Raw genomic sequence first — 24599 nt, 5'->3', positions numbered from 1 at the left:
TAAACTTTGGGGTTAATTGAAGTTGGTTCTTATTTTCCACAAACAAGGGTGCAGACATTTTGATGTGGAAAGATCACAGAATTAATGGAAGCAGTCTGTTTCCATTGTTCCAGACATATAACTCTAAATGGAGGATGAGCTAGGCTTGCCATGGTCTGTGTTGTGGGTGTACTTGAAACCCTGAGCCAGCTTATAATTGTACAAAGTTCATCTTCTTTTCATTTCTCTATTTAAATTCATGTATTTTAGGGAAAAGATAACTTGTGTGTTACTGACTTGTTTACAATTAACTCATAAAATATTTTATAAGTCATTAGAACTCCAAAAATATTCTCTGGGGGTGTCTCCCCATTAGATTCAGGAAGCATATTTTATAAAGTGTAAAAGGATTTGAACTTCAGAAGGCTGAAATCTCAAAAAAACATAAATAACTTATAGCACATTTTCTCATCCATCTTTCAATTAGAGATATAAGGAAGGTCTGAATGGAAGACAAGGGGAGAATCAGCTAGTTTCATGAATCTGTGAAGCAACGTTCATTGTGAATACAGTTTAGAACACATTGGATATTGCTATAGCTCCCACAAGGTGACTTTGAGGAATCTGGAAATTGTAGTAGGAAAAAGAAAATTGCTACTCAAATAGAATGAAATCAGCCACAGTGGTTACTGACCCCGTGTTACAATCATTTCACTGATTGTGTTACAACAACCACCACCACAACCATTTATTTTCTATCATGTTTTGTGTGCAGACATAGTCCTAGGCTGGGATGAAGTAGGACTGGAAGGGGTTGGGGGAAAGGAAGAGACATCTGAAGACTGACCACAATGGTACTAATAGAGCTAAATTTGGAATTTCTCTCTGCTAAGAACTTGTGGATTTTATCAATTATATACTTTGCTTTCTGTTTCTACTACTTCTGAACAATTACCTACCATGATTTCATAAAATAAAGTATTTAGGGTTTTTATTTGTGTTTTCTGTAAGATTTATGATTCTCAGGTTGTCTCTGAGTATTTGGGTATTCAAGTTCAATAGCCTTGGCTTGTTAAAATCTCATGGTTTCTTTTTATCTTAATTTTGTTTGAACTTATTCTAATTGTTTCTACCCCAGTTTTTTTTTTTAACTGACTGCTATTCTCCTTTTAATAGAACTTATGGTTCTGAAGAGATTGTCATAATTTTACATTTTTTTCCTCATTTGTCTTTTTAATTTTTCTTCAAGAATTATCAGTTGTATGTTAGTTTCCACCATTTTCCTATTAAATATCTTTTACTGGTTTTATGAACGATCCAGGAATCTATTTCATTTTTCAGCAATCATTCAATGGGCTTCATCATAGTTGCTATAATGTGTTCCCTTTCATTAGAGGTTTCAAGGAGAGTACTTTATTATTTAGTAAAAAAAGAAATGGTGATATCTTTACTATAATAAATAGTATCTATCTAAAACCAAGCACTAGAAATTATCTATAATGGACAAATGTTGGAGATCTTTATAATAAGACCAGAGTTTAAGCAAGGATTTTCATTGTCACTGCTATTGTTTGATATAATCCTAGAAATGCTGGGTATTACAATAATATGAGGGTGAAAAAGAAATTAAAAGAATAAACAAAAAGGAAACAAAATTGTGACTTTTGGCAGATGACAGAGTTATCAAACACACAGCCCTCTGGGCAACATTATGATCTTCACTGTACCAATACAGACTGAATCAGAATAAAATGTAATTGGAAAGCATTTAACACAGTAAAGAAAAATACAATAGAACATAATATTAATATATAGCTTTTTAAGTCAATATGAGACGCACAGGAATCTTTATATATAGTTTAGTGACTGCCATTTCTGATTGAATTTGACACCACTGACTTATAGGAGACAGGAAAGTCAAATAAAAAGTAATTTCAAAATTAATTACTTGAGCAAGCCAACAAACATTCATTGTTTTCTATGTGTTATGTAGTATGATAAGTACTAAGATACAAAGAAAATAACCATCCCTACACTTAAGGAGTTCACATTCAAATGGTGGAAACATCATGTAAGACCTAGGTATTGTGGCAGGTAAAATCTGAAATTCTGAAGAAACAAAGATTCAAGTTTCTAAGCATTATCAATTTATTAATCAATGCATGCCAATTGAATAACAAATTGGGACCAAGTCTTCTCAGCTTGGTATTGGACCCCAAATAAAGGGGGAGACAAATGTCTATATATATTAAAACAATAAGCAGGATACAATTTATGTAATCAAATTTCTAATAGGAGGAAAGATTAGGGAGTGGGAAAAAGCAGACAGGTGTAACTCCCTGAAATCAGGGGGAAATGTGTTTTACTCCACCATCACCCCAAGTGTCTGTATTCAGTCAAAGGAACAAAAAAAAAAAAAAACCAGTAGCTGATTAACCAGTAAGGGCCAATTTCCAGATGAGACAAATGGGCTATTTGAGTTGTACAATTTTGAGAAAAGTCCACACATCAATCTCAGATCTAACGGGGTTTCTGGTCAGTATAACCTTAGGTCCTTAAATAAGGGTATCTAAGCAACATGTAAAAATGGTCCAGCTTCCAAGACACATGGGGCTAGGTTGAAACAATGTAAGAAAATTTTCTCATAATTCCCATAATGAAATAAAGTTTTCTCACAAGACAGAAATTGGACTAAACCCATAATTGAATAGAAAGAAAACTGAGCTAGATTCAGAATTGAGTCACAATATGGAGTCAGTATGGTTCATTCAATTCCCATAATCCTCTCAGTACATAAATGATATATTCACAAAGGATGAAAGGTAATCTCAGGAGGAGGAAGAAAATAGTGGCTGGAACTCCTATAAAAAGTGGGATTTTAACTGAGTTTTAAGGGAAGCCAAGAAACCAAGAGACAACCATGAGAGTTCCATAAGGCTCTCACCTAGGCTTTCTTCTCTTGCCTCTTTACAACAATTCATTTGTTGATCACATTAGCTCAATTATTATCTTTATGCTGATAATTCCCGATCTTTGTGTATATACATATATGTGTGCATGTATGTGTACATGTACACATACATGTACATACATACACACATGCATATACACAGCCCTAGTTTCTCTCGTCAGCTACAGATTTATCTTTTGGATATCTTAATACAAATATCCCATAGACAGTTCCAACTCAACATATACAAAACAGAACTCATAATCTCTCCCCCAAAACTGTCAGTCTTCCTAAATTTCTCTTTCTCTACTCCTTTTCACTATAAGTAAAATTAAATAGCATCTCCTAAGGAAGTTAAACTTTGGGGTGGAGATTGTGGGAAATAAATTATTGTGTTTGGGTTAATCTGATTCATTCACATATGATCTAACTATGATGATGCTTGAATTATAAGGGTATGTTTGGGGGTAGGAGAGTCACAAAGTATAATCCTTTTCTGATACAAAAGTACATGCTGGAATTTTGTACCAATGGGGGCCCAATTAATAACTTGGGGGGATGTAACTTTTTTTCTAAAGCTCATTGTCCTCAATTGTCTTAGGGTGGGTACAGCTTTGGTCTCACATTAATTCTCTCTCTCTCTCCCTTCCTCCCTCCCTCCTTCCTTCCCTCCCTGCCTTCCTCTCTCTTCCCCCTCAGATCACACTTTGACACCAACAAAAAAGCCAGGTGAGTTACTTTCTAACTTCTCTATAGAACATTCTTAGTTAAAAGCCTATTAATTGCAAAAAAATAATGAAAATATTATCATATATTTATACAGAACTTTTTATTTTACAAAGTACTTTATCTATATCACTTGAATGTCCTATCAAATCTGGAAGGTAGATAGCATAAATCCTACAGAATTACAAAGTTAGAAAGGATGTCAGAGGTCATAGTCCAGCCTATAGTTGAAATGGAATCCCTTCTGTTGGTCTTCTGAACCACTTTGGTATTTGTTTCAGCTATGGAAAGTCACTTGACTGTCCCCAACATATCATCCAGCTTTTGTTCAAAGACCTCCAAGCTGCAGGAATCTACTACCTCTTGAGATATAATATAACTTACAACCTAAATATTTTTCTACATCAAGCCTAAATATGTTTCTTTCTAACTTCCAGACAATGTTCTATGTTCTACCTTCTGAAACCAAGCAGAATAAGTTTAGTATAAGTAATATTGGAATAATTGTTATTATATTGACTCCAATTATTATAATAATTCTTTATCTATCTTTACCTCTGTAAAGAATGCTTTGTAATTGTACCAACATAATTCCTATGTGTGTCTTAGTAGGTAGTTCCACAAATTTTATGCATTTTATAATTATTTTGACTGAAATTTCTGCCTCTTCTTCATTTTTTGGTAACATAAGAAGACTGATGATTTAAATGGATTTAGTCTAAATACTGTTATGTTTTTAAAGGTGTTAATTTTTTCAATTAGTTTTAGTTGACTCTGTTTCTCTAAAGAGACCATAATACCTTCTGCAAAAAGTGACCATTGTCTTAGCTCTTTGCCTATACTTATACTCTTGATTTATTTTTCTTGAGGTTTTTTTTTTGTTGTTGTTGTTTGGTTTTTTGCTATAGCAAGCACTTTTAGAACTATATCAACTAAAAGTGGTGATGATGGCAGGTGGGAAGGGAAAGGAATAACATTTATGTAGTATTTACTATGTGCTAGACACTTTGCTAAGCATTTTACAAATATTATTTTATTTTATATGACACTCCTGCTTTATCCCTGATCTTATTAGAATAAGACCTCTACTGTTTCTCCATTACAAATGTTGCTGGCTCTTGGTTTTCTATATATACTATCTGCCATATTAAGGAATAGTCCAATTATTCCTGTGCTTTATAATGATTTCAACAGAAAGATGTGTTATATTTTATCAAAAGGCTTTTTATGAATCTGTTAATTTAATCATGTGAATTTATTGTTTTGTTATTAATATAGACTTTTGATGTTTCTAGTTTTCTTAAAATTGAATCAAGACTATATCTTTTTTTTTTTTTGTGGGACAATGAGGGTTAAGTGACTTGCCCAGCTAATAAGTGTCAAGTGTCTGAGGCCAGACTTGAACTCAGGTCCTCTTGAATCCAGAGCTGGTGTTTTATCCACTGCACCACCTAGCTGCTCCCAACACTATATCTTTTTAATGTGTTGGTATAGCCTTCTTACTGATATTTCATTCAATATTTTTTCAACAATATTTTTATGGGTAGTGATTCATTGGTTTTTTTCTTCTTTGTCTTTCTGATTTAGTTATCAAGACTATATTTGTTTCATATAAACTTCTTTTATTATTTTTGCAAATAATTTATGTAATATTAGGAATAATTTTTCTTTGAATGTTTGATAGATTCACATATAAATCTCTCAGATTCTGGGTATATGTTTTCCCCTTTGGCGATCTTTTGTGACTTTTTAAATTTCTTTCTCTGAGATTAGCTTATTTAAAATACATTTCTTCTGTTAACCCAATCATTTTATATTTTTAGCAAATATCCATCCATTTCATTTATGAATTTTATTTGCATTATTTGAAATAATTTGTAATGATTTCTTTTATTTCCTCTTCATTTGCTATGAATTCTCATTTTTCGTTCTTTCTTTTTTTTGAAATTGGCAATTTGTCCAGAGACATAAAGAGATATGTACCAAAAGTGTTTAGAGATAGAAATATGTCCCTATAGACTGCTTTAGCTGCATATCTAAAGGTTGGACATATTGTTATGATAGTTCATTATTGTAGTTTTATGTAATTAATATAATTTTATATAAAGAAACTATTTTTTTCATTTTCTTTGACCATCAATTCTTTAGGATTAAATTATTTGATCTCCATTTATCTTTAAATACTTTCTTCCAGTGCCCTTTATTGATTATAATTTTTATTGCATTGTAGTTAGTAAAGTATGTGTTTAATATTCCTGTTTTTCTGCTTTTGTTTATAATGTTTTAAGGCATAAAACACGATGAATTTTGTAAAAGTGCCTTATACAGGGGCAGCTAGATAGTGCAGTGGATAGCGAACCAGCCCTGGAGTACCTAAGTTCAAATCCGGCCTCAGACAATTAACACTTACTAGCTGTGTGACCCTGAGCAAGTCACTTAACCCCAATTGCCTCACTAAAAAAAAAAAAAAAGAAAAAGGAAAAAAAAGATGGGCACTCTTCTGAATGTTCCTCTCATTTATTCCTCTCATTTATTTATTCTTTTATTCCTGCAGGGTTAGATAGATTAGTCCACCCAATTGAATGTGTATGTTATTCCCTCCTTGAGCCAACTCTAATGAGATTAAGTTCTTTGAGCTAATTCTAATGAGTGTAAGACTCATTCATTTCCCCACTCCTTCCCCATCTCACCCCCCTACTCCATAAGCCCTTTCTTGCTTCTTTTGTGTGAGATTTCACCCTCTCCCACTCCCTGAGTGCATTCCTCTCCCTCCGCAATTGTACCCTAAAAAGGTCAACATGGGGCAGCTAGGTGACACAGTGGACAAAGCACCCACCCTGGATCATCCCTTCATAATCAATTCCCACCTCTGCCCTCTGTCTAAATTTATTTCTATCATCTTCCCTAATACTCAGAAAGCTCTTATGGTTTAGACATATTATCTTCCCATGTAGGAATGTAAACAGTTTAACCTTTTAATATCTCTCATGATTTCTGTTTAACATTTACCTTTTTATGCTTCTCCAGGCTCTTGCATTTGAAAGCCAAATTTTCTATTCAGTTCAAGTTTTTTCATCACAAATACCTGAAAGTCCTCTTTTTCATTGAAGTTCTATATTTTCCCCTAAAAGATTATACACAGTTTTGCTGGATAGGTGAATTTTTGTTGTAATCCCAATTCCTTTGCCCTCTGGAATATCATATTCCATGCCCTCCAATCCTTTAATGTAGTAGCTGCTAGATCTTGTGCTATCCTTACCATGTCTCCACAGTAGTATTTGAATTATTTTTTTCTGGCAACTTGCAATATTTTCTCCTTGACCTAGGGGCTCTGAAATTTGGCTATAATATTCCTGGAAGTTTTCATTTTGGGATCTCTTTGGCGATTGGTAGATTCTTTCAACTTCTACTTTACCTTCTTCTTCTAGAATATCAGGGCAATTTTCTCTGACAGTCTCTTAGAAGATATCTAAGCTCTTATTTTGATCATGGCTTTCAGGTATTCCAATAATTTTCAAATTATCTCTCCTTGATCTATTTTCTAGGTCAGCAGTTTTTCCAAGAAGATATTTTACATTGTCCTCTATGTTTTTATTCATTTGTATTTGCTTTATTGTGTCTTGGTTTCTCATAAAGTCACTAGCTTCCATTTGTTCAATCCTAATTCGTAGGCAATTATTTTCCTCAGAGAGCTTTTGTATCTCCTTTTCCATTTGGCTTTTGAAGCTGTTGACTTTTTTCTAATGACTTTCCTGCATCACTCTCATTTATCTTTTCATTTTTTCCTCTTCCTCTCTTACCTTATCTTCAAAGTCCTTTTTGAGCACCTCTATGGTCTGAGACCAATTCATATTTTTTCTTGGAAGCTTTGGATGTAGGAGCCCTGACATTGTTATCCTCTTCTGAGGGTACACCTCGATCTTCTTTGTTGCTAATGAAACTTTCTATGGTTTGCAACTTTCTCTGCTTGCTCATCTTGCCCATCTTTTACTTGACTTTTAACTCCTTCTTAATGTGGGGCCCTGCTTCCAGGCTACACTGTCCCAAACTTCAGGGGGTCCCAGGTTATATGATTTAAGGAGGGGCAGATTTTTCACTCACCTAGCCTATGTTCCGGTCTGATGCACACTCCTCTCATCCCTTCCTCCATACTTGAATATTCTTCTCATACAACCCAATTATGAAAAATAGTAACCTTCCCCCTTCTTCCTCATTTCTTCCCTAATATATACCTACATTTTCCTTCTCAAAAACATCAAAAGAGGGGCAGCTAGATGGTGCAGTGGATAGAGCACCGGCCCTGGAGTCAGAAGTACCTGAGTTCAAATCCGGACTCAGACACTTAACACTTACTAGCTGTGTGACCCTGGGCAAGTCACTTAACCCCAATTGCCTCACTAAAATAAATAAATAAATAAATAAATGAAATTTTATAAAAAAACCATCAAAAGAGAAAAAAAATCCTCAAATCCAGTGATTGTCTTATTTAACTTCTTTCTTGGTGTTTTAAAATGTTAGGGGTACAAAGAACACTTTTCGCTTGTCCTCCTGTTAAAAATCAAAACGCTTTATCATCATTCAGCCCTTTCTAATTGCTAAAAATAATTTTCCCATTCAAGGTTTTTCTTTACTCCTTTGTTTGCATTTCAGAGTTTCTACTCAGCTCTGATTTTTCATCAGGAATACTTGACACTTCTATATTCCATTAAGGGTCTATTTTTTGGTATGATTATGCTTTCTTTCATGGTAAAATATTTTAAATTATAAGCCTTTATCTTTTGTCTTTTTCAATATTATATACTAAGAATTCTTTTCTTTAGAGTACTAGTTATGAAGCATTGTGCAATATTTACTGTGGTTCCTTGGTACTTGAACTCTTTCATTTCTGTCATTTTTAATATGAAATTTCTTCCAGAACATGACTGGTAGATTCTTTTTATTTTTACTTTGTCTTTTAATTTGAATAGATCAAAGTGGTTTTCATTTATGATTTCTGGAACTATAGCATCCAGATTTTTTGTTTAGTGCTCATTTTCACGGAATCCTATAATTCTTAAATTTTGTCTCCTCTTCCTATTTTCGAAGTCAGTTGTTTTTAATAGTAAATGTCATACTTTCACCTGCTCTTTTAAATATTATGATTTTATTCTAATATTTCTTGATGTCTCATGGAGTCACTTAGCTCTGTTTGATCCATTGTAATTATGAGAGAATTGGATAAGGATTTCTTCTAAGCTATTTATTCTCTTTCTATTTTTTTCCTTCAGAGCTCTTGTTTCATTTTAAATATTTTTGTTTCATTTAATAAAGAATTCTTATAAACCCTGCAAGTCATATAAACCATACTGTATACACACACACACACACACACACACACTTTCCTTAACAGTGAAGACAAACTAAGAATTAAGTAGTTCTATCTTCTCTTCATTGTCTACCATGCCCTGATCAGCTGTCCTATCCTCAACTTTTATTTTAGTTTTATGATCAACAAAGCAAAAAATGAAAGGAAGGAAGGAAGGAAGGAGAAGGGAAAAGAAAAGAAAAACCTTTTTTGTTGTTGTTTTCCTTATTATTTGTTTAGGGTGGGTTTATTCTAAGCTTAACTTTTCCTGACATTATTATTACAGTACTGCCACATCTTTGCATTCATTATTTGGTTGCGTCTTTTTTTAATTTAAAATTTCAATTGGCCGATGATCTGACATCAACTTTAACTGTCAGAAGAAGTGAACCCACAAAGCTGAAGTACATAAATAAAGCATCTTGCAGGAGTGAGGAGGCAGCATGTGCTAGAAAAGTAGCTTTTTTTTTTTGAGGTTGCTCCTGCCATCTCAACCACCACCTCCCCTCAGATCACAGTGAAGACAGCCCAAAAACCTTCACCCAAGGTGATAACAGTGTCCTACCCAAACCATTAGCCTAGCCTAGCATCCAGAAGCCATCATCTGGGAGAGGCATCCTGTAGGAAGAGGACCAATATTTTTGTTACCACTAATACCAACTGCCAAAAAGCTGCCACAACCTGGTAAATAAGCCCAAGGGCCCTACTAAAGGCAGAGCCTTCCATCTCAGAACACCAGTTCTGCTTCCAGATGCCCCGCTGTAGCCACTGTCCAGGGAGTAACCCTTGTGTAAATGTGACTTCAAATCCCTAGGCTACACAAAAGCCACAGCTGCTGAAGACCTAGAAAAGAAAAGTACTTATCTCCAAGGTCCTTTGGAATGGTCAAATGTTCCAACATACATTGTGTTATCAATGGAAATGACACTAAAAAATGCTTTATCATCAATGCCACTGCCACTAAGGACTGCTAAGGACCACTTGGCCTTTCCATCTGGCTTACAGCTGAAAGAACTTGTATATACATTCTTTAGAAAGTGAACAGGAACTTGAGAGTAGGGACTGACTCATTTTTAAAATTTGTATTCCTAGTGTTTTGCATATAGTAAATGCTTAACAAGTGTGTGTTTTTTTCCATTCACTCATTCATTCATTCACTCATTCACTCATTCACTCTATCTTTCTCTTCATGTATCTCCTTAGACTATTCTCATTTTCCTTCCTTGCCACAATTGTTTCTATTTCAGGCCTCTACATTCATTTTCAGAAACTTCCCATCTCTCTTAAGCCTCCTCTAGAATTTTAAAGCATAGTTAGTATATTACTTCTTTGAATGATTAAAATTGTTGTCTCCATTTTACAGATGAGGAAACGAGGGCTCAGAAAATTGAAATAGCCTACCTTACATCACATTTTCCTATTTTACAGATGGCAAAATGATGTGAATTGCTTAAGGCAGGGGTCCATAACCTGGAGTCTATGAACATAATTTTCTTAAAATTATTTTGATAACTATATTTCAGTAACATTTATTTCCCCGTAATTCCATGTATTTTATTTTATGCATGATTTTGAGAAGAGGTCCATTGGCTTCACCACCCTGCCCTAGAGTTTTTAACCAAAAGAAAACCCCCAAAGTTAAAAATATCCAGCTTAATAGTACAACCAAGACTCAAAACTAGGTCCTTAGACTTTTTCCTCTTCATCAGGCTTTCTCTCTAGTGAATTTGATTTTTGTTCTAAACAGTAGAAAGAGAAGCACATTTTTCTAGCCATGAAAAACAGCAGGTTGACCATGAGCATTATCCCATCTATGTGAAGAAGCTTGTCTGACTTTGAATGGTCTTTAGGAAAGCTGTGAAATGAGGAGGTCGCATAGATAGTAAATAGGTGATTATAAGGTCATGCAAACTGGTCAGCTTTCTGATTCTACCATACCCTTTATTAGTGATGTGTCTAAAGAACAATTTCCTAAAACAGCAAAGACCAGAAAACAATTAGATCAATTTGTCCTGAAAATACCTTCCAGTCTTACTGAGCCTTTTCGTTTTTGTTTTTTGGTTTGGGGTTTGGGGATTTTTTTGCAGGGCCGTGAGGGTTAAGTGACTTGCTCAGGGTCACACAGCTAGTAACTATCAAGTGTCTGAGGCTGGATTTGAACTCAGGTCCTCCTGAATCCAAGGCCGGTGCTTTATCCACTGCGCCACCTAGCCATCCCCTCACTGTGCCTTTTCAACCTGTGTTAGCTGCTTCCACAGATGTCCGTTGGCCTTCTCCTCTATTTCTCCTATCAATAGCTACTCTCGGAAAAGGACTTAGAAATTCATTCTTTCTATGCTGTAAGTGACTGCTATCAGCTGAAAGTACCACTATTCCCAAAGGGATTTGTACTTTAATAGGTTCATAAAACCTTACACTAAAGGAAAGGACCTTTACCTATAAAATTCTAGGCATTTGCTATCACACATAGGAATTGTTCTAAAGGGCAACAAGGTCTCAAAAAAGCATATAGCTCCACCAAGGCCAAAGATAACCCTGGCAATTACATCAATAAGGCTCACACATTAATTTCACAATAATAACATTAATAGCAATAATAACAGCTAACCTTTACTTAACGCTTACTAGCCAGGGATAGTGCTAAACACTTTACAGTTATCTCATTTTATCCTTATAACCACCTGATATTGATCTAATAATGGAAAACAATACCCTTGCACTACTACCTTACTACTACCTTCAGTCAGTAAATCCCCAATCATATATTAAGTGCCCATGATGTGCCAAGAACTGAGCTAAGCACTGGGGAAACAAAGAAAGCGGTGGGGGGAAGGGGGACACAATCCCGGGTCCAAAGAGAAATTCTAATGCTGCAGACAAAAATAAAAATAAATAAGTAAATACAAAATAGATATATAGGTAGGTAGAGAAATGGATAGATGGATGGTTAGATAGATAATAGATAATTACATAGATGATAGATAATTAGATAGATAGGATGGATGCATGAATAGCTATATACACAGAAGATAGAAGGGATCTAAGGAAACATCTCCTGTAGAAGGTAAGATATGGCCTGAGTCTTGAAAACCAGAATTGTAAAGGCAGGAGGGAGAAACATTCCAGGTACTGGTGTATTTTAGTGCCTACATTCCTGAAATTTTCCACTGAGTGTTTCTTTTTTATTTTCATTTGCTCTCTGGTCTTAACAGAGCCAGAAAGCTTTCATTTATGATTGTGTGAATGTGGGTATCTAAGTTTTCTTTCTTTTTTTAATGATCAAATTTTTTATCATCTGATGATTCTTAAATTATCTCTCCTTGACCAGTTTTCCAAGTCATTGTCACCCCAGGCAAGACACTTAACTTCTTAGGACCCTAGGCAATCCTCTAAGACTATAAATTGCAGAGAAAACACTGACCTACATTGGTAAAGAGTTTCCTCACCAGGAGTTCTCTATACTAACGAAACCACAAGTCTAGTTCCTATCCTTCAATTTTCTACACACAAAAAAAGGAAAATTATTGCACAAGGGAAATTCTGGCAGGCTGAAGTGTCACTCAAGCATGAACTCCACCATTTATGTATTAACTGTAACTATATATAGACAATCACATTTGGCCTTTTCAAAAATGATGATGATAGATGGAGAACTGCAGTTGCATCACAATGATAGACTGTCCTCTGAAGATATCCCCATTCATTCCTTTACCAAGAACAAAGGTCACATGTAATGGATTGTTGTGTTTGAATGTGCATGTTAGAAGGAACCCTGCCCAGTTGTAAAAGAACCCTGGGGACTCCAATCTTGCTGCCCACTGTGAAACATGCCCTAAGGACCTAGCTTTGAAGCAGGGGTTCTAAACTGGAGCAATATATTTCAGGGATCAGGATGGGCATGGAGGTGGGGAAGAGGGAAAGCCTTGAACTTGGATGGGGAAAAAGGTATATCTTTATATCAATATAATTGGTTTATTTTATAATTCTGTGAAAAGGGTGTCACCAAAGACTGAAATTATAAGCTTTTAATAACAGAAAACTGCTCTGAGACTTTTAGGAGACCTTATTTTATGCATTTAAAAGCATTCTGTAAAGGGATGCATAGGTTGTACCAGACTTTCAAAAGGGACCCATGACACTAAATATGTTTAAGGACCTCTTCTAAAGCCATTAGCTATTAAATGCTGCATTCAGCCAGCTAGAACTACATCCCAGATTATACAGTGGCATCAATTTCTTGCTTCTTACTTCAGAGCACTGAAAGACAACCTATTTCATTAGGAGATACCCAGCAAGGCAGAGTCTGTGCTCCTCCAGAGGACACTGGAAAGATGTCAGCCATTGAGAGGTGATCTTCACTGCCCCCTTCCTCTCTGTCTTTAGCCAAGTAAAGCCAATCCAGGGGCTACTGAAAAGACATTTCTTGACTTCTGTGATAAGAGAATACAGAGAAATGTAGCTAAATAAGCATAGGGTAGGGGGGAGGAGATTCCTACTGCATTTAGTTTATAATATAGCCCAGTCAAAGAAACCAAGGAAAGTAGAGAAACTATTCATTTGATTTTCCTTTTTAGTTCACTTAAGCAAAAATCTCAAAGGGTAACAGGACATACTCAAACACAATCAAAGGAATAGCATCCAAGACTCAAGAGATAATCAACATATATGGGGTGAGCTTATCTCCAAAGAATGAAAACTGTGGCTTACCCTAAAGGCAATGGAGAAGCCTGTGGGCATAGGAGTAAGTTTAAATGAGGGCAGGAATCTACTATTTGTTTTTCTTCCTTTGCTCTTAAAGAGGACCAGGAAGAGGACATCAGGAGGGTAAGGTTTTGACATGCTTGTGAATTGGATTTAAGTGAGGCAGAGCTACACGAAGTCATCCATCCACTTCACTCTTTCATCTAGAGTCTTTGGAGTCCAGTGGAAAGACAAAAGTCTGGTGATGGCCCAGTGAGGGCTGGAATGAAGTTGTGGTAAAGGATAGGGCTGGAAAAGCAGGCCTGCCAGACCTCTTCAGCTGATGTACAGGCTAATTCCCAGTGTAATCAGGTTTTGTGGAGGTGAATTTTCCATTATATTTTACTAATATAATATTCAATGATCCACCTAGTTAGCTGTTATTAAATAGCAATAATGGTTTCCAACTCTACAGAACTTTAAGGTTGACAAGACACAGAGAAAAGTGACTCACTAAGATATCACTATGTTAATTCTCACTCTTATTTTGGATGGAGGAGGCATGATGTAGATATAGAAATGGATTGGGAGTAAAAAAAAATAAAAGAAACAAAAAGAAAAACTGCTACTTACCATTTCTATGACCTTGGAAAAGATATTTCTTAAAAATTTATTTAATTCTTTTGGACTAAACAGGGAGAGAGCATTAACTCTAGAGTAGAAGGACTCTGGTTCAAATACTTCCCCTAACAATTATCTTAAGCGACTTTTGGAGAGTCATTTAACATCCCAGGCCTCATTTTTCTTTTCCATAAAATGGAGGGATTGGACTAGAGGCCCTGCTGTGATTATAAATGCAATACTCAAAAAACCCAGAGTGACTCCCCATGAATACAAATTCAAGTGTCCTTGCCACCATAATAGCTCATTATGGCAGTTGTTTCATGGTTTGCCCATTTTTCCAACCTAGTTCTTGACTACAAACTCAATGTTAGAGTTAGACTCTGCTACATTTCTGGAGGAAAGGTCAGGGCTGATCCTGTTGCTGCTTTCTTGGGAGTATTGAGTGATGTTTTATTCCAAGATCTTAGGAACAAACTGGGGATCTGCAAGCTTTCAGTACTCCGAGAATGGTCTAATTCAGGGCAAAGTCTGATTATTGCCTCCCACCTTGGTCTAAGCTCTGCAAATTTCTGACCTAAGTTTGCAAGAGTAGACTATTGCTGGACTCCATCACTATGAGCCAACTAGGAATCTCTGTGGGTTCAAAGCTGCAGAAGTGTAGATTTCTCTTTGGTCTGAGATTCTTACTCTAGTTATTCCTCTACAGGCTGGGCTAGAAGTTGAAAAAGAGACCTTGCTTTGCACTTGAGGTTGGAGCCACACTACTGCTGCTTGCTTCTAAATTTCCTCTTTTCTCCATACACAGCCCAAGGCCTCCCTATCAAGGAATGATACTCCCTTGCACAAGTCCCCTTTTTGCTCCACCCTTCAACTATGACTCAGAACAGGATTGTGGACAACATGGCTACCAGTTTGCACAACTCCCCAACACAGTAGTTCAGTAGGAGTATGGAAGTGCCCTAATTTGGGTCTGGGGCCTCTTCATGCTCTGGTGCCCAGACTCTCCCTGGGATCTGTAGTGCTTTATACAGTGTGCTCCTGGCCTGACCTTCCCTCAGTTTCCACAGACCTTCTTGTCTATTTCTCTTTACTGACCTGAGCTCAAAAAATTACTTGCTGTAACTTTTTTCTGGATTTTTCTATCAGGATTCAGTTTGGTGCATTTTCTTTCTTTTCCTTCCTTCCTTCCTTCCTTCCTTCCTTCCTTCCTTCCTTCCTTCCTTCCTTCCTTCCTTCCTTCCTTCCGTGTTGTTGTTTGTTTTTTTGTTTTGTTTTGGGGCAATGAGGGTTAAGTGACTTGCCCAGGGTCCATAGCTAGTAAGTGTCAAGTGTCTGAGGCCGGATTTGAATTCAGGGTCCTCCTGAATCCAGGTCCGGTGCTTTATCCACTGCACCACCTAGCTGCCCTGCCAGTGCATTTTCTAAACACATTGGAGAAGCTTGTGAAAGACAGTTTCCAATACTGCTTTTTTTTTCACTCCACCATCTTGACTCTACCCCTTGCCTCATATTTCAATTCTTTAAAAAGTCACTCACTAAGAGCTCCCCCTTCTCCTCTTTTCCTCATCCCATGTCATTCAGACATCCTCCAACATTATTTGCTCTTTCATTCTGATATCAGATGAGGCATCCTTTTTCCTTGCTTAGGTTATCTCTTCTACATACACCCTTGACCCCATCACCCATCATCTTTAGCATATTGCCCTTCTATGATCCCTACTTGATCTCATTTTCAACCTCTTCCTATCCACGGATTCCTTTCCTGCTACCTACAAACTCAATTATGTCTCCTTCTTTATATTTTTATGTCTCCTTTAAAATAAAACAACACCCTCACTTGAGATTACCATCTATGCTAGCTATATCACTCTGGAAGCTGAGTGAAAGATGAGGGGAAGTGGGGAGAGAGTTGAGACAAGGAGAGCAATGATTTTTCTAAAGCATGGGTCTGACCATGTTATCACCCTTACTTAACGAAGGCCAATGATTTCATGCTCCCTTGGGATCTGATATGAATGCCTCCTTTGGGCATTTGTAACTCTTCATGACCTCTTCTCATACCATCTTTCCAATCTTGTTATACTTTACTCTTTACCACAAACTCTGCAATCCATTTACTTGCTATTCTTCCCATATGATGCTCCATTTCCTATTTCCATATGTTTGCACAGGTTGCCCGCTCCCCAATACATGAAATGCTCTTCCCCCTCATCTCTACCTTTCAGTGTCTCTTGCTTCCTCCAAGACTCAGGTCATATCCTTCCTTCTTCAGGAAGCATATCCTCATCCTTCCAGCTTCTAGTGCCTTCCACTCCCAAATTAATTTCCATCTAACGTAATCTATCTAGTCAATAATTACATATGTGTATAATGTATTTACCTAGTGTTTTTACATATTGTCTCTTCCATTGGAGTGTATACATCATGAAAGTAGGGCATCTAGGTGGTGCAGTGGATGGAGCACTAGCCCTGGATTCAGGAGGACCTGAGTTCAAATCCAGCCTCAGACACTTGACACTTACTAGCTGTGTGACCCTGGGCAAGTCATTGCCCTGCAAAAAAAAAAAAGAAAGAAAGTAGGAGCTATAAAGTAGGAGCTATTGCTTGCCTTTTTATAACCCCCAAATTTATAACAGTGCCAGGCATGTTATAAGTGGGTTATAAGTACATATATACTATTGAATGAGAGGATGAATGTGAAGTGGGAGCATGGCAGCCCCTAGAGCTACCATGACCTCTCTAGAGGACATCTAGAGAAAAGACCTATTCCATCACACTTCATTTATGGCTCCAACAATAAGACATACAAAGATAATCAAGGTGAATCTCTATCTGCCTTTAAAAACATAACAGAATTCTGTCTGCCAGGCCTGGGATCTGTCTTTCCTCCTATAATCACTCTTATCCAGCAATTCCTGTGAAAATTCTGGGCCAGGCAAGAAGCACAATACAGGAGAATAGTAATTTCAGAATAACATCCTATAAGTAGTATTCCCCAGATTATGGTACCTGGAACAAAGCCCTATCTGTCTCAACCTAGTTATGGCTCTGACAATAAGACACACAAAGATGATCCATATGTAACGAACCCTATTTCCCATTAAGATAATACCATGATTCTGTCTACTAGGAAGACTCAAGTAAAGTGTTTAAAATGCAAATGCATCCATCACAGAGATAGGCTTGAGATTTTTATAAGAAGTTAACTCTAGGGGGCAGCTAGGTGGAGCAGTGGATAAAGCACTGGCTCTGGATTCAGGAGGACCCTGAGTTCAAATCTGGCCTCAGACACTTGACACTTACTAGCTGTGTGACCCTGGGCAAGTCACATAACCCTCATTGCCCTGCAAAAAAAATAAATAAATAAATAAATATATATATATATATATATATAGCCACTAGACCAAGATGGCTCTGGAGGAGAGAATAAGGTTGGTGACCTTGCACAGTCCTTCCTCACTTAAATCCAATTCACTGCAAGTCATAACATCACCCTGATGTAATGGTCCTCTTCAAGAACAAAGGACAAACAAAACAGACATAGAACAATTGCCACTGGTCAATGGGTCATAGTAAAAAGAAAATGCAAGCAAGAGAGCATGAAGATATACCTTCAACCAAATAATTTTTACTCAGTGCTTGAACTGTCATCCAACCCGGCTATGAGTTAGTAATAAATTTGTTTGGATTTTGATGTGTGATTCAAATCCACATTATTGCCTGCAGGTAGCACATTGGGGTGCTGGAAGTTAACCCTTGGGAAATCCCCTGAGGATTTTGTACTGTTGATTAATGTAACCAGCCATTTTGTTCTCTCCAAATACAGCTTAGAGAGCATTCATCTCTCCCTAAGACATTTGACACCGGAAATAGCAATGGAAAGTGCCAAAGTTTCAGTTAGTTCCTGCTTTTTCATTTCTTATTCTTCTTTCTGCCTGCTTGGCTCACTAGCCTGACATTTTTCTTTGTTCTTATGGGCATATATCTAGCGTCCTCCCACAGATCCTTTGCATGGCAAGAAGGATACAGGCTCGAAACAGGATTCTTCCCCCACAGATGTCAAAAATGCACAGGAGTGCACTGTGTGCCAGGCTGTGGGTGGCACAGAAAGGGCCAAGACACATACTGAGCCAGAGGGGTCCCATTGATGTAGTAAGGTGGTCTTGTCCTCATCTGTGCAGCAGTTATCATTTCCATCAGTTCATATTTGATTATTTGAAATACTGAGGCTTATGAGTAGTAAACATGAAACTAAAGGTATCAGTCCTGTCCTCCAGTAGATTATAGTTTAGAGAATGTAATCTGACAGGCAGAGAGGGAAATAACATCTGAATACTTATACCACCCCCACCCCCAAAAGAAAGTAAAATGCCAGGTGCAAACTAATAGAACTCTATGTAACTTTAAACAGAAATTTGGAAAGATAAAGAAAAGGGACCAGTGTGTATAGAAACTAGTATAATCTAGTCTAGGAATATAGCCTTGATGCTCCTCTACCCCCTAAGAAATAATAGGAGCTTTGTTAACATGCACTGGTGAATTAGCTATCATTGTTCTTGGAGACTTAGATTATCATTGCCCCCATTTTGTGAAGAAGTCTAATGATTTGTAAGATGGAGGGAACCATGTAGGCCAGGCTTGTCCCTGAGAGGAATGTTTGGGGTCTATTTTTGATTTTCCTCTATAACAACTGTTGGTAAAGTTGAATTCACAACCACATCTCCTTTCCAGTAATGTCAATTTGTGGGTATTTAGTTTGAAGAGGGGAAGGGAAGATTTCTGGGCTCAAATAAAACTTAATTTTTAATCCATAGGGCGCCATGTAGATGGTGGTGAGTTACAAGTGTCCAATTCTACTAAGGAGAGCACAGGAGGAATTACCTTAATTTTAATCAAGTAAATCCCAGATTGTAGGTTAAATGACGTTAGAATTCATTACCACTAGGAGTTTTCCTGAAGACAGAGTTGCTTTACCAGCCCCAGTGTCTGAAGACTTAGTAGTCTCCTATGGATTGCTGAAAATCACCCCAACATCTTTTTCCCCCCCGGGGCAATGAGGGTTAAGTGACTTGCCCAGAGTCACACAGCTAGTAAGTGTCAAATGTCTGGATTTGAACTCAGGTCCTCCTGAATCCAGGGCTGGTGCTTTATCCACTGAACCACCTAGCTGCCCCCACCCCCAACATTTTTTAGCAGAAGCTTCATTTTCCAACTTTTTTCTCCTTGAACAAGGAACAAGTACAAAACCTGAGGTCCTGTGACTTCTTTTCCATGTTAAATACTCTGCAATAAGTGAAAAACTCTCAGCATCCAGTGGTATATCGTATAAACAAATGTTCAAAGATGTTGGTTTGAGGGATCAGTGATCGGGAAATCAGAAAGACCTGAGTGTGAGTTCAAAGTCTGCCAGCTGGGGAACTTTGGGGAAATAGTAGACTGTAAACTCCTTGAGGGAGGTACTATGCCATGTTTGCCTTTGTATAGCTATGGCCTAACACCAACAATTAGCACATAATAATATCTTTTTTTTTTTCTTTCGGTAAGGCAATTGGGGTTAAGTGACTTGCCCAGGGTCACACAGCTAGTAAGTGTTAAGTGTCTGAGGCCAGATTTGAACTCAGGTCCTCCTGAATCCAGGGCCAGTGCTTTATCCACTGTGCCACCTAGCTGCCCCACATAATAATATCTTAATGACTTTTCTGATTGATTTTTCAATTGATATTGCCTTTCTAAAGCTGTTTCCTTCCTTATATAATGGGGATAATAATGTTTATACTTTCTGCCTCACAGGGTTGTTGTGGAGAACAAGTAAAATAAAATGCATTGTGAGCCATAAAGTCTTATGCAAATCTATTATTATTACCATCATAGCACAGTGTTTGGCGAATATTAAGTGCTACAGGAATGTTAGCTAGTAGTAGTAGTAGTAGTAGTAGTAGTAGTAGTAGTAGTAGTAGTAGTAGTAGTAGTAGTAGTAGTAGTAGTAGTAACAGTAGTAAAAGAGTAAAAGTAGTAGTAGCAGCAGCAGCAGTAGCAACAGTAGCAATAGTAGTAATAGAAGCAGTAGCAGTAATAACAGTAGCTACAGTAGTAGTAGTAACAGTAGTAGCAATAATAGCAGTGTAGTAGCAATAATAGTGGTAGTAATAACAATAATAGGAGTAGAAACAGTACTAGTAGTAACAGTAGCAGTAGTGGTAACAGTAGTAGTAGCAGCAGCAGCAGCAGCAATAGTAACAAAAGCTATAGCAGTCGTAGTAGCATTAGTAGTACTAACAATAGTAATAGCAGCAATAGTACCAATAGTAGCAGGAATAGGAGCAGCAGCAACAGTAGTAGTAGTAGTAGTACTAGTGGTGGTGGTGGTGGTGGTAAGAATAACAATAGCAAGAGTAGTAATAACCATGGTAACAGTAGCAGCCATAGTATCAACAATAGCAGTAATAATAGTAGTAGTAGCAACAGCAACAGTAGTAGTAGTAGTAACAGTAGCAGTATTAGTAATAACTACAGTAACAGTAGTAGTAAAAACTACAGTAATAGTAGGAACTATGGTAACAATAGCAGTAGTAGTAACAGCAGTAGGAATAGTAGCAACAATAGCAGTAATAGTCATAGTAACAGTGGTAGTAGTAGGAACAGTAGGAAGAGGAGCAATAGTAGTAGTAGTAACAGTAGTAGTAGCAGCAGCAACAGTAGTAGTAGTAGTAGTAGTAGTAGTAGTAGTAGTAGTGGAAATCTAGCTATTATTAATGCAGCCCAAGAAACAGGTTTCAGAGTGTTCCTGCCTCCAGGTCAACCCCCAAACTCAACTTGCAAGAAGATGAAGCATACAGTGACTCTGACTTTGCTTACTTTCCACAGAAAATACTCTGGGAATGATTACCACACCCCACATCAGGGACCAGGGAAGCACCAAAGGTATGTCTCACTATGTTTGGAATGGGAATTATGACTCCCTCCTTTCCCCCCTCCTTGGGATGAGTCTTTCGGAATGGGGGTGATTTGCTGTTCCATGGAAACATCACTTAGAAGAAGAGGAATTTCTGCTTGAGTTTCATTATCCAGATATTCCTGTTTGCTTGCAGAGGTTGGGAATGATTTAAGTGGCAAGCAAGGGAGCTCAGATTCAGGATTATTTCCCATCCATTCTCCCCAGGAATCCCATGAGCATTCCTGGGCCTGGCTCTGAGTCTGTAAGGACAAAATTGATCATTAACCTTTGGGGGGATTCCTGACCCAATTCTTTTCTAATACCTATAGGTGCATTTCTCTCCAGCATAGTCCCTGTGGGTGGGGGGAAGAAGTTGGGGGCCTTAGTGATAAATAAGCCTTATTCTGGAAAAGGCTTAATGGGGCATTATAATGGGATAAGACAATTAAACCACAATTGTCACTAAAAACATTTAATGTTAACTCAAGATACAATTTATTTCTCTCTTTAAAAAAAAAAATGACAGACTATGGTAACACAAGCTCCCTTCAGACCAACTCCTCTTATTCCAGTAAGTAAATATAAATCTTTATTCCCTAATCTTCAGAATTCTCTAATGGTCAAAGACCAGGCTGAGGAAAAAGGCAGTGAGGTCAGGAAAAGGTAGTAGACTCTGTGTGTGTGTGTGTGTGTGTGTGTGTGTGTGTGTGTGTGTGTGTGTGTGTGAGAGAGAGAGAGAGAGAGAGAGAGAGAGAGAGAGAGAGAGACAGAGAGACAGAGAGACAGAGAGAGAGAGAATTTCTAGCACAAGGGGAGTGATTAGAGCCCAGGTAACCTTATCTCCACCCTTGGTGAACCAAAGACCCCATTATAAAACCAATCTAAGCATCCCTGCTGTGAGAATCCCCTCAGAGGGAGGTAAGGCTTAACAAGCATCCAATCTGCATCACTCTCTCACCCTAGGGCACTGCAATTACTCCCAAGGATGAAGGTTGAATTGATGTGACAGAACACAGATGCCCCATAGAGTACAAACACCAAGAGCCATGTACAAGTGAATATTAACAGACCTTCAGTTTAACACATACACACATATGCAAAACCTTTCTTCAATGCACGTATGGGTTCATAGAATTTGGACATTTAAAAGTAAATAGCTAATGCCTGGAGGTAGTCAGAATAATTAGAAAATTCATGAATTAGAGTTCTAGTTACATAAAGTAAAGAACAATAAATTGTATTTGCACCTAAAATAATAATAGCTAACATTCATATAGTATTTCCTATGTGTCTGGCACTGTGCTAAGTATTTTACAAATATCTCATTTGATCCTCACAAGCACCTTGGAAGGTAGCCAATATTATTATACCCCTATTACAGATGAGGAAAAAGAGGCAAACAGAGATTAAGTGACTTGACCAGGGTCACACAGGTAGTAAGTGTCTGTGGCCAAATTTGAACTCAGAGTCTTGCTGCCTCCAGGTCCTGTGCTCTATCCATCATACTACCTAGGTGCCCCATGAAAGAGAGGAATGAATTCATTTCCCAGCAAGGTCCCTACGAAATTCAAATGTGCCTGTTAATATTCATGGATATTAATGGCCTTACTTTAATTCCAGCCAGTTCAACCTAAAGGCTTATGATGTGCCTAGCCTTTAAAATAGAAGTATAAACAGCCCCGAGTAATGAATTGACTAGTTATTCTCATTTCCTAATGGGGGAAGAAGTCTTTTTTGCCAAGACTATCTAAGGTTTGGAAAATATGAGGATAAAACAGAAAAGGCTGTGTTTCTCTGCTACCCACATGCATACACATAAATCAACACATGTGTACAGATATACACATCATGTGTGTATATGTGTATGTGCATATGTGTGCATGTGTATAAATTGTGTATACGTATGTATACAGATGTGTACTGTCCTGTGTATGTGTTTACATGTTTCTGTGCATGTGTGTGGGTATGTATATGTATATGTGTATGTGTATTTATGTGCCTTTTCTCAAAATTATTTCTCTTTTCTGAGAGATACCCATGAGAAATCATGGCGGATGTTCAAAGAAACATCAACAAAAACAACAGAACCTGTCACATTCTAAGAAGGAAGTTAGCAGAAACCTAACTGATCCAAACCGTTGCAGGAATATTCCTTTGTTTTTAACAGGAGTCATTTTCTCCCGAACATTAAAAGCTTTATTCTTAATTTTTCATTGAATCGAGAATATATCTTGTATCCTCTCTTGACTTCTCTTCCTTTGAAGGGGCACTGTGTGTATGAATGTGGCTGGGAGGGGGATTAACTTGTTTCTTTAGAAGTCTTGAGTTGAGATGGAAATAGTACACGAATGTGTTGTGTATACAGTCACTAAATCAATTCTAACATCATCCGAAGGCTACTGTGGAGCTGTGGTCATACCTACATTGATAGAAGATCCTGTACCTGGATTGCCTTCCAGTCTTATGCCTGTTAGCTCCAAAGAGGGACTAAGAATCATTCGGAGGACTGGTGAAGCTGGGGAAAGTGAAAGATTTCCCTTCTGCTTGGAAATATTTTTTTTTCCCCAGAAAGGTTACAAGACTGACATCAAGTGGATTAATCAGAAATAACAGCTTATGGCATCAAAAGATCATAGAATCTCAGAACTGAAGTGAGTTTCCTGAGTATTTGGTGCAACTCATATGAGAACAGGAGTCCCTCATAAAATGGAACCAATAAGTAGTCGTTCAGTCTTTGCTTGGACTCTCTAGGGAGAGGGAACTCACTTCCTGCTGAGAAAATTAGGAAATTTCTCTTTAGCATGGCCTCACTGCAATTTCCACTCCTGTTTATGGTCTCTGGGACCAAGCATCAGAGGTCTAATTTCTCATTCACATGCCATTCCTTCCTGTCCTTGATGATGGTTGTCATGTAGCCCCTCACACTTTCAGCAGACTAAGCATCTCTTTTTCTTTCAACCAATCCTCATATGGTTCAGTTTCTTATCCTTATATCATCCTGGTTGCTCTCTTCTGAACTTGCTCCCACTTTATCATTTCCTAAAATGTGACTCTCAGGAAATGAACACAAAATATAGATGTGGTCTATCTAAGGTAAAATAAACAACCAGCAGTAGCAGGACCATCATCTGCAAACTTCTAAGCCTTTTAGACTTTCTGCCACTCTCAAGGTAGCCTAAGTTCTGGTAATTCCCATGCCAAACTGTTTACTGAAATTGGGCATGCATTTCATAAAATCTCCAGGTCTTTTCTGTGTAAAACTGTCCTGTGCCTATATTTTATCCCATCCTACACTCAAACAATTAATATCATGAGCCCAAGTTCCGGGTTTTCATTTATTCCTATTAAATTTCAGTTCCTTA

General features: G+C 37.4%; 1 protein-coding gene across 2 annotated transcripts in view; it reads left to right on the top strand.

Annotated features, from left to right (window-relative positions):
- EMCN (endomucin) overlaps positions 1-24599 on the top strand; it is a 173281-nt gene that overhangs the window by 98837 nt on the left and 49845 nt on the right. For both annotated transcript variants that reach the window (XM_043973155.1, XM_043973154.1), the window contains exons 6-8: positions 3629-3658; positions 21168-21224; positions 21764-21808. In XM_043973155.1, the coding sequence (XP_043829090.1) occupies positions 3629-3658; positions 21168-21224; positions 21764-21808 (132 nt within the window). The remainder of the gene's footprint in view (positions 1-3628; positions 3659-21167; positions 21225-21763; positions 21809-24599) is intronic.

Source organism: Dromiciops gliroides, chromosome 6 (assembly GCF_019393635.1).
Source record: "Dromiciops gliroides isolate mDroGli1 chromosome 6, mDroGli1.pri, whole genome shotgun sequence".
Lineage (NCBI taxonomy): Eukaryota > Metazoa > Chordata > Mammalia > Microbiotheria > Microbiotheriidae > Dromiciops > Dromiciops gliroides.
The sequence above is the reverse complement of the archived record's forward strand: the minus strand, read 5'-3'. Positions and strand labels throughout refer to the sequence as shown.